We start from the raw sequence: 11,639 nt of genomic DNA on the forward strand, positions 1-11,639 counted from the left end.
TCAACAAACGATTTAGAAATTTAGAAACATTATCTTTAACATGAAAAATATGATGAAAGGAACATATACGTACATTCACATGGATGGGCAGATCGATGGATGGATGTATGGATGGAGGGAGGGAGGGAGGGACGGGTGGACGATTAATTATTTCCTTTATGTCATTAATGTAATGGATCCAGGGGTAGTTATGATAAGGTACTTCTTCAGCGCTTCACTAAATAATAAATAAGCTTATATAAAATTGATAACAGCAGAGCAAGAAGTTCGATGAAAAATATTACAATTACTACTAGGCATGACTAACAGTTATAAACATGCAGTAAAACTCACTTTGCTAGAATATCCTCCCCAGTCACAACGGCATGCGTCTGTGGATAGGTACATGTGTACCAAATATCGGTTCTGATGAAAAGATGCAAAACATATATGATTGTTACTTACAATGATGTTACACTCGGACTATAATTTGATAAAAACTAAGGACGTGGTTTTCCTTCAAGCAAACAGGTAATCATAAAATGAAGGCTCGTGTAACACATCAGTGTTATATCATAAATTCTGCAAAACAAACTCTGACTTTTGTTAGGACAGATTCAACAGGCTATCACATGAGTCAGTAGACTATACAGTAAATAGGATCTGCAAAGGGGACACCTATACCAAACATGACAAAAATTCAGCCGCTTACAAGGTGATAAAATTTATCGAGCAATGCCACTACTCTATTGTGGTCAAACGCATGTTTGATAAGCTCAGTATATGTAGAACTGACATGCTGAGAAAGATCTGACAAGTTGCAGTGTACTTACTCATCTGCAACTATTTGCCGCTCGTCAGACAAATTTGGACCAATATCTATAATGGCGACGTCTAATCGAAGCTGTTCTTCAAGGTCTCTGTCTCAAAGAGGAATAAGGTAACATTTGAACGTAGGTTCATCGGAAGTGCTCCCAAAGGTCGTATGGGACCCATACGACAAATCCAAACACTGTATGTAAGGTGCGTTGCTATGTCGTAAACTGTTAATGTTGCACCTATATCGACGAGCTGCATCTAGCCATTTAGTATGAATACATTATTCTTCAACAAGAAAGTCACACAGGCGGCTGAAGTCTTCACTTTAAGCTAACCATCAGCATAATTTCAAGCCTTAGCCTTTGGGTTTCTTCCGAAGTGCAACACAAGAAATTATGATGCGGTTGTCCATGCAGATATCAATACGATTCTATTGATTCCATACTTCAATGAAAATGTGGTTTTAAACTAACCTGACAAGTTCTTGAGAATGCGTTTTCATGTATGCGTCGGGTAATAAAGTAGTCAAAACAATCACATTTTGGATACTTGTTGTCATAATCTGTTGACCACAAAATAAAGAAACGAATTTATGCTATAAGGAAGATATGCATACGAAGGTGATATTAAATTTAAATAAACTTATAAATAATTGAGGTGTTTTTAGCCCTCGAGTGGTCGGCTCTCATAAAAGTCTTCAACACTATTTTGACATCAATGTTCATTGTCTATACAAAGTCAACATAATTAGATTAAGTACGAGACAAACTAAAACTGGTAACACTGGTCAAATCATGGAGTTCATATTGCATTTTTATACTGTAAAGCGTTGTCTCTCGAACAAGAAAGTCATTCTGCTGCAAAGCGAATAAACGTTTGCGTGACAAAAATGCCGAATGCTGTTGCAAAATTATATAATTAATATATATATATATATATATATATATATATATATATATATATATATATATATATATATATATATATTGGGAAGGGAAATAGTATGTTAAAGGCACAAAAGCTAATTATTCTGCAATGTCTAGGCAACCTTTAGGACAGATATTCGGACTCTTATACTTTTACAATACCTTTTTGTCTACCTTTTGTGTATGTTCATTTTGAAAATCATATGGTAAATAAAGTTTTGACCGGCTGACTTTGTTGAAAGTTTATTTTGTCTCATAGAATTAAACCCATTGTTGACTGTCATTTTGAATTTCAAGTGTTGGTAAATATTGGAAAATTTGATTGTCTAATACCACATTTTGCACGATGACTCCTAAATATTTATTCTTGATCTTGAAATAATCGTTTAGGTATCCTTACGTAAAGTTGGAGTAAAATGTTAAGCCTTTCAATGTCAAGGTGTGTGCGGCCTTAAAAATAATTAGATGGATTGTTGAACGAGTGAGGAATGTGATATAATGGATGCGAGTGACACTCTTTGACATCAGTTAAAATAGTAGTTTCTTCATCTTACTTTCACGTTCGTATCCTGGAGAGAGGAAAGTCCATTACCAAAATCATCCGTAGCCTTCACACTGAACTCAAACGTTGAAAGTTTATTATTGTCTAATAGTTCAGCCAAGTAGATGCTACCCGACCATTTTTCTATTGCAAATTGGCTTGGATCCCCTTCCACCTCGTACAGCAATGCACTGTTGTTTCCAATGTCTGCATCATCGGCCTTTAAGTAAGTGAAAAATGTAAATCGTATAGTGGTATCAATAAAAGTGGTCTCTTCATGGTATCAAAGGTGGCGAATCTTGGCACTTCAAATTGGCTACCAACTGGAAAGCGCAGGGCAAATATTATGTTGCTATAGTGAATTGAAATCAGTGACATCTTACACGGAAATATGAGTGTTGAATATAAATGACGGTCTGCAATCCCCTTCAAGATAACATGGACTTTTCAATCGCTACATCAATATTGACTCCAGCGTACTTCTAAGCTGAAAGAGACTTGCTCATATTTCCTCTAATAACTTTCGGGAGTCGGTGTTTCACTCGGTCAATTAAAATGCCTGAAATTTTCATTCTTTCAATCCCTATTATTTATTGCTTAATCAACAAAACGTCAGCGCGTATTCATGTTTTATACATTTTCATATGCATAAACTATCTTTACCGTGACTTCAATGATTTTTGTTCCCAGAAGAATATCATAGTAAATACCAATGGCATAAGTATCTTTTTGAAATATTGGCTCGTTGTCGTTGATGTCTTCAACCTGTACAAACACGCAGAGTTCGCTCGAGCGAATGTCCTGGCAATAGTCTAGTCAAGAAAAGAGGCAAACCTTAACGTGAGTACAAGACAAATAACATAAGACCTACAACTCTTAAACATTACGACCTGTCCAAAGTATAGAACCTTACCTGGAGTCATAGTGACCATAGGTGTCCCGTCATGCATATGGGTACCACTTGCATCATGATTGATGAGTGCAATGACGAGTAAATGGTACTCGGCAATCTCTTCTCTGTCAAGTTTAACGTTGTTGCAAATCACTCCAGTATCATTTATCGTAAAGTGATCTACAATACACAAGTTTCAGATAAGAAATGTATGTATAATTTGCACAATAGGAAAGATACGTATACTGAGCAGCTTTCTTTTAATACATAGTTTTGTACAGAATGCTCAGAACGTTCCATCCTTCCACAATATACGTACACATTATGCAGGGCAAAAGTGTGTGTACTGTAAGTAGTCGCCTCTAGTATTGGGCTACACAATCGTAATTTGCTATCAAGCAATATTTCTTATAACAATGTAAGGCTTCATCACTTGATAAGAAGCCATAAATTTGAATCAGTTTATAGACATTTGTTGTCCAGTTATTTGATATTTTGGTCGTTTGAAAATGATTTAATACGAAATATGATTATAAGGTGAACATGTTATTTTCTCATCAAGGGCGAACAAATGTATGGTTTGTAAATGACAATTATGATTTGGTCGATTATCAATGTTGAACAGAACAAAAAAAAACAAAAGTTCACTTCATTTGCATCACAAAGTAACCGCACTGAATCTACTTTTGATGTATAGGATAAAGCCCGATTACGAGGGCTCTGCTGGTATATAAAGTCCAACCCAACGATAAAATGTCGAGGCCGCAGGCCGAGACATTTTATCGTAGGGTTGGACTTTATATACCAGAAGAGCCCGAGTACGAGGTTTTATCCGACTTAAAAACTATCGCCCCTAACCGATATATTTTCGTTTTCAATGTGTTTACGTCAACCGTCCCCTTTGTCAATGTAACATGTTTAGGATATGAATTAAAACTTTTATTTGTGAAATAGCCTTCCAATATAATGGAACATCCTATAAATGCCCTAGGGCACATTATATAAATGCCCTAGGGCACAGCAGATTTTGTGTTGCAGCTGGTTTCCGCTGTGTTACCAAATTTTGAATATTAAACGTACCAGATGTCTACAGAATATGACATGTTCACTTTTGATTGGACAGTACTTTACTACGGCGCTGTCATTCGTTTCTGGAATTTGGTGACCAAGGCTTTACGAGTAGATAAAACACCCTGAATTGAGCACTCTGATTGGTCAATCAACAGTAGATAGTTTTGATGCATGTATATTTGCCTCATTGGTATCCTCACTATCAACATAGGGTATGATGCCTTCATATAAGTTGCGAATATGCTTGCTTAACAGTTTTAGACTTTGCAGATTCATTTATATGTACCATTAATCAATGCAATGTACGGGGTGTGAAAAGAGATACAAAATGATCACTGACTGTTTTCGTCACCTCCAATAATCCAGTACTTCACCGATCCACTGCCCGGTCCATTGTATATCGCCTGTGGTATTCCTTCGCACCAAGATTGTGCTGGTTCGCCTTCGACGGGTTTTGTAGTCATACTGTAGAAAGTTTATTAAAAGTCAACAGTTTTCAATCTCAAAAAGTTTCTTACTATGAATTTTCATCACAGAATGAGCTGTTGTAACTATAGTATTTTGTTATTGGGCAAAATGCACGGTTTATACTCGTAATGCCATGTCAAAACGAGCAGTATTCAGCTTGTCAACACTGCCCGTATATGTACAACGTCTAACGTGATTGTTTAAGAAGGAGAAGAGCAATGTTCCAATGGTTAGAGGTCGAGTCATAATGGAGTTATGCATTACACTAGCTTTCCTTCTCGCACTAGGTTTATGTAATAGACAATTGGATTATGTATGGATAACATACATGTAACCAGGCTTCGTCGACCTTTATTTTCGCCCATTCATTTACATGGTGGAATATGTTTATGACAAGACAAAAGAAAAACTTTTCTTACCTGTAAAACTGTTCAGACGCATTAAATACTGGCTGGCCCCACACAAATACTTTGACGAGGGTTTCGTTATGTTTACTCCAACATCCATCATCAGTTGCCCTCACAATAAACTATAAATGATTGAGAACATTTTGCACATTAATGATGTAGCAATAAGATATAATTCGTGTGAAATCATTAGTAGAATGTGTGGGGGTAATGTAGAGTATAACGGTAAGAGTATGGAGCATTTCTTGCACAGCATAACAAGACGAGAATGACCGTCAATTCAGAGTTTGCTTTAACAAGAACATGTTACGATTTTAATCGCCATATGACTAGATTTGGTATTGAACTACCCTTACTATCAAAATGGGTTTTTTTTAACTGATAGAACTTTCAACTATTTGAATCCGCTTGGCGACAGTCTAATTCACCGTAGAGTGTGTGAACCAACAAGTTACAAGCCAAATCATTGAGGTTCATCATCGCTAACTATTAAAATTGCAAATAACCACGGCAAATATAAAAACATGCTTTCCTCTTGCGATGGTAAGTACCCTACGGAACATTCTTAAAGTAACACCCGCCGACCCAACCACCCTTAATTTTACTGGTGATGTATTCGTTTTTACCTCATAGATAAGTGAATTCCAACTTCCCGGTCCAGTATCATCAAATTGCATGGCAAGAAACACGTGCCCCCCGTACGGATCAACAGCAAAATGGCTGAGAGCTGTAGTGTCGTCATGTGGATGTAGACTGTAGCTTACGTTAGCATTACACGTTCCCTTGAGTAATGAAATGATGGGACGTAAGAATATAAAGACGTTTTCTGAAAGGTGGTTGGTATGACGTTTCATCGTTGTCATCAAACCGGAAACACTAGGAGCCGCATGGGCAGGATGTGCTATCTCCTCGTGAAACACCTGAACTCGTTTCTTTGGTTTATGCATTGGGTGTAGAATATCCTTTACTTGGATTAAAGAATTTTGTACTGATTTTTGCAAATATTTTTGTGTGTTTTTAAAAATTTTGAATGTGTAAATGAATGCGTGTGACTTAGATTTTCGGACTTCAGATTGATTCGTTACTTCTTTGAATTATTACAATGTACATCATGATTTGACAATTTGCACTTTACGGAATGAATGCTTAGTTTTGATTAGTCTTGTTGGTCATTTTTGCCTCTAACATTAATTTTACATCGCATAATTAGTTACTTCACGATTGTGCTTTACACGACGTTGTTTCAAATTGATGACACATTACTCTAGTCTCGCCCATGTTTTGGTACTGTCCTCCTCACTGCTTCGGTTTCTCTTTCTGTACACATGGTCAGGTTTGTATTGGAAAATGGTTTTCGGTGTGTTCATTCATAACCTGAGGCTCTTCACCGTTTGCTAAGCACTTTATATACACATGCAAGGAAATTATTATGGTTATTATACGTCGGAAACGGTACACTAATTACTTGGTAATCCTCATATTTTATCCATCTTTCATCTTAAGAAGTATTTCGCGAAACGTTTAGCAGCTAAGCCGACGGAATGTTTGCTCTGACATAAAGCAGGAATGATGTTGATTGATTTTTAACATATATCTGGAGGCTTCCATAATTTAATGAGCTTTTTCAAAGATAGCGATCTTAAGACAATTTATGATTAAAAACATCGAACAGCGTAATATCAATGAAACAAACTTATACGGCGGTAAATTTGAACTGGGATTCTGTATATCAGAATTCAAATAATCTATAGATCGAGCGTTATGTACGACTTAATACAGATAGACATGAGCGACATGCCTTAGCGAATTTCCATAATTGATTATTTATGTTAAAATGCTACAAAACTGACAACACGTGATTTAGTTAATGATGCTGTAATTCTTGTATGAGATACATGACACATTACTTTATACACATTTGAGTTAATAAAATCTTATTTTGACTATTTCTCTAAGTTATATGTCCTAATGTTGGACTCACCGGATCATCATCGTCGAAGGCCAGTACCGTCAGAACATGATGTCCCACTGTTGCTGTGATCGGGATATCGCCCTCATAAGGTTGGTCGACAAAGTAGGGTGTATAAAGGTTCTCACAGTTCGTGTAGTTGTTCATCAAGCGTAGTGTTTCCTCAACCAAACCTTCTGAAACGTACAGGCAAAGACGTGGCTTAAATATAATCACTGTTTCTCATTATAAGAAAATACTATTATCCTTTTCAAACTTTATCTAAAATGTTCGTCATTATTCTTTATATGGCGTTACAGTGGGTACATTTTACAAGATTCAGCAAATGCTATAAAAGCCCAACCTCATTATTCCTTATATGGCGTTACAGTGGGTACATTTTACAAGATTCAGCAAATGCTATTAAAGCCCAAGTAGCTGCGAATTTTATACATTATTTTCATGATTTTATTTTCAAACCAAAAATGGCTCGTCTAAATGTGCTAACTGTAGAACATGTATATAAGTATCACTGCTCACTGATTTGGACCATGCCTACGCGTTTAACAGGTTAAATAAGAAACAGGTACCGCACTCATAAAAAGAACAAAAATGCAGTATTTTCTACACATACACATCGTTATCATAAAGGAAACAAGCATGATGCCATTTATTTGAATGCAAAACACACGATGGCCAACATTTTGTTGCTGTAATCTTTATTTTCTCTGTCACATGATGTGATTTTGAAATGGCAGGGAATGTAAAATGTTGTTAAAATGTTTGAATTTACATGCCACTTTCGACACTTATGACATTGTTATACACTTTTTCAGTCTTCAGGGCATGGGTCAAAGACAACTCTTGGTAAACTGAGGATATTTTGAGATCGGTTTATTACACATTCGCAGCTATTTGGGCTTTGAGGATTAGATATGCAAAAGGTAATCGGATTATATGTATTTGATTTTCAGATATCTGTGATTTAAAACTCAGAACGAAAGTTTTGAGCTCATACAATACCTCCCATCACTTTGGAGAGTCTCTGTGCATTTGGCCATTCGCTTTTTCAGGACCAGTAAAAGTTATTGAGAAGGCATTAGGGTCTGAAGTGTCATTAATCCAGGATAGTCGACAATAATCCGAGAGTTTGCAGAAATCAATTCGCTTAGTAGGCTTTTTGAAGGTGGAAAACTTCTAACCGACTGAATAGGAAAGGTCTATGATTTTTATATCTTGTGTTTTACTTTTTGAAGAGATGGATGTTTATGGAATTATTACCTTGAGAACTAACATCGAGAAGGGATGACGTCACCACCAATACCAATATATTCCACATACCTGTATTTAGTAAATCATGTTTTATCCTTAGAAACAAAGTACTGGACGAAAGTTTGCTTATTAAATATCAAAAACATTGAGACAAAAACGAAATTGTCAATTACGGAGATCATGGCTATACATACTTTCTATAACTAAGCACCTCATTATTGACGATTCTACCGGATGAACTTTACATGGTGGAGAGTTGACAGACAATATATTGACTTATGGGAAACGTGCAATGAAAGCCAGCATAAATGCGAGAGACACAGTTTAAACTGCAAAAGTTTGCTTCTGATCATTTCAACATTTCCTACAGGGTCGCCATCAAAAAATTTACGTCATCTTAGAGTTTATTATTACTTCTTTATTATGATATCATTGGTATAACTTCCTTCTCTTCGCCGAAAAGACCAATTCAACTGCTGTCGAAAACTTCTAAAAACTCGTGCACTTCCGCGTGCCATAACAAATCGGGCAACGGAAAATTAAGTGACGTCATAGTATTTGTTCACGTCAGACGACATCATCGGCTTGGACGTTCAATTGTTCTAGAGCGCTATCCAGATTGCATTTTCGACACAAACTAGTAATCCTAAATGTTGCAATCTCCATTCTGTACAATAAGTGACGTTAAAAGTGATGAAATATTAGGATTAGCTTCACGATTAGGGATTTTGAAGCTATGGACAGACAAGAGGTAGAGTTCGCACAGGAAGTGTTGGGCCTTGATTGTTGACACGTTGGCGAAAAATGTGTACTATTTGCTTACAGTGGTACTATACTGCTCTAGGTAGCCAACATTGTCTGAAGACAGATACGATGATTCCGCGCAGCGAAACGAATTTTCTCGGTCTCATTATAGAGAAAGTATACAGAAGTGGAAGTCTGGTACTCCAGCGATTGCAATTTGGCAAAGTGTGACAATGATTGTTGTGGAATAAGCGTAACGTATAACCGAGCGGAAACGTGTAACGAATACTTGTCAACCAAATGCCATTGGTACACAACACGTGACACCGCCATACTGTATCTCTCTACGTCCGTGGAAACCACTGGTCAGCGATGAAGTAGAATTCTCCTTCTTTGTCTACCGAGGTTGGTATTTTAAACTATTGTTGTTTGGCTTGTACAGGGATAGCATTGCGACAAACATTTCTTGTTCAGAAAACCTATGGCCAAATTTTACAGTTCAGTGAAAAGTGTTCGTCAAATATTCGACTTAATCAGCTTTCATGTGCGCTGAAGTACAAAGGCTTTCACTTTATTGACACTCCAGAAGAACATTCAAAACATAACCTGGTAAGCTTGTTAAATTTGTTTATGACAGCTTGTCAAAATTGAAAAGTCAAAATTTGCCGCGCAAAAGTTGTTAAAGACTTCTGTAACTTTGCTGCTTTCGAAAAATTCTTCTCATTGCTGGTTACTTCACAAGTGCACGCATACTTCATCATTTATTTGAAGACAGTAATGATCAAGTCCAGGAAAATAAAAGGAATATGTTGCATGATATCGTTCTGACCAGCTCACATAAGACTTTATAATCTACTCTTCACAGCTTGGTATATTGATATGCCACTTTGCTGTATTAATAACACGTACATACGTACATTAGAGGTGAAAGATTGCTGTAAAATTTCTCCAAACCAACAAGGATTTTGGTCCACTTAATATATAATAAAAAATTCTCAATTTATCGAAAAACAATACCTACTAATATAAACTGATCTTGAAAATTACATTATCATCTAATTTATGTGCATAATTTTTTAACAATCACTGGAGTACCATGTCTATTAAAGGGGGTGGTCGTCGGAACTCTGCTCAAAGGTTGCCAGGGACCCCTACGACCGATGTAAATACTGTATCTAGGGTACGTTTGCGATTGATGAAAGTTGAAACATGCTTGTTAACAATGAATATCGTAAACTTTATATGTTGCAGCTATTTTGAAGTGGTGTATATAGATATCATGCATGAAACACATTGTTTGTAAAGAAAGTTCCGACGACCACCCAACTTTAAGTGAGACACAAATGTACTGCATTATACTGCCGCTATACATTCACATACACTAGCTCAGTGAAAGACACACATAGATACAAACAATAGAATTGACACCCTAGCATGTTAGGTATAGGATTTCAACCCAAAGCAATGCATGTTTGATGTTTAGTACCCCATATAGTATAAAAATCATCAATAAAGCGACAAATGCCGACTGGCCATACTCAGTAATGTTTGACAATATTCAATGAGCCACGCATATCTTTGTGACAACCTGATCACGTGACAAATATGATTTTCAGTTAAACGCGACAGAGACTTCCTGAAATGCGTATATTTCACAAGCACACAGAATTACAATGTACATAAGTCTCTAAATGCTACAAATGGAAACTCGGACATGGCGGTTCTGCAAAGGGGGCCAGGTTACAAAGTTCGCACATTGCACCCATTGATTCCGAGAGGAAATTAAAACCAAATGATAAAAAGTTGGGTCGTGTACACTGCGGCAAACAAAACAAATTAAAATACGGAAATGTGACGCTTCTATCAGTAGATATTTGTGAAGAACAAAGATAGCGTCAATTAGTATTTCCAATGCTCCAATGAATGGAGACCTGGTCACAGCAAAATTATTTGACAACTCGCTATATATAGAGTACATACCTGACCTCCCCGCGATGCACCCATTCGTTATCCTCAGTACCATGACGAATTAAATATCTATAAACAATAAGAATATAATTTGGCAATATAGAGATAAATAAAATAATATACAGCCTTGAAAGTTGTTCTAATGACGAATTTAAATGTGTGTTGAGCAAGTTGTGTTATTTGCCGGTAATTGCTTATCAGTCACGGGAAAGAATCATTTTAAGTAAAAAATTTTAAAGTTGACGCGAACCAAAGGCAGTGCATAATACGAACGTCTGTCTGATTTAGATTATGTTACAATGTCAACTTGTTGTTAAATATATGCAAAGCTAGCAAAATCTAATCTTCAAAATTATCAGTTCAGGTGACATAGTACTGCACGTCCATGAGCGACCGAATTTAAATGATACCTACCCACCTCGTTGTTAAAATCTGCTACTTCTTTTGCTAAACTTGTAATCCTGACGTCGCAAATGATGTGACTGGCACAACAACGGACACTTGTTATTATGTTGTATGTCAGAAGGTACACCCCGTCATGTGTAATATGAATATTCATGACTTCGTCGAACATAAACAAGGAACATATATACGTATATTCGTT

At 36.5% G+C, this 11,639-nt stretch overlaps 1 protein-coding gene across 1 annotated transcript; it reads right to left on the minus strand.

The window, feature by feature from the left end:
• Nucleotides 1–1,261: 1,261 nt before the first annotated feature.
• Nucleotides 1,262–7,604, minus strand: LOC139117672 (protocadherin-15-like). The gene is made up of 9 exons (XM_070680914.1): nucleotides 7,592–7,604; nucleotides 7,085–7,248; nucleotides 5,730–5,885; nucleotides 5,116–5,225; nucleotides 4,569–4,693; nucleotides 3,179–3,337; nucleotides 2,929–3,077; nucleotides 2,279–2,485; nucleotides 1,262–1,360 (listed from the first exon to the last, which is right to left on the minus strand). The coding sequence occupies exons 1-9, from the start codon at nucleotides 7,602–7,604 to the stop codon at nucleotides 1,262–1,264; spliced, it is 1,182 nt and encodes a 393-aa protein (XP_070537015.1).
• Nucleotides 7,605–11,639: the final 4,035 nt, after the last annotated feature.

This window comes from Ptychodera flava, chromosome 18 (assembly GCF_041260155.1).
Source record: "Ptychodera flava strain L36383 chromosome 18, AS_Pfla_20210202, whole genome shotgun sequence".
In the NCBI taxonomy this organism is placed as follows: Eukaryota; Metazoa; Hemichordata; class Enteropneusta; family Ptychoderidae; genus Ptychodera; species Ptychodera flava.

What these genes read in the sequence shown, in the direction of transcription:
- LOC139117672 (XM_070680914.1), bottom strand. An exon ending in CCTTCGACGATGATGATCCG is followed by an intron (nt 5,886 to 7,084) that starts GTGAGTCCAACA and finishes TCATTACTCAAG; the next exon opens with GGAACGTGTAATGCTAACGT. An exon ending in TATTGGAGGTGACGAAAACA is followed by an intron (nt 3,338 to 4,568) that starts GTCAGTGATCAT and finishes TGTGTATTGTAG; the next exon opens with ATCACTTTACGATAAATGAT.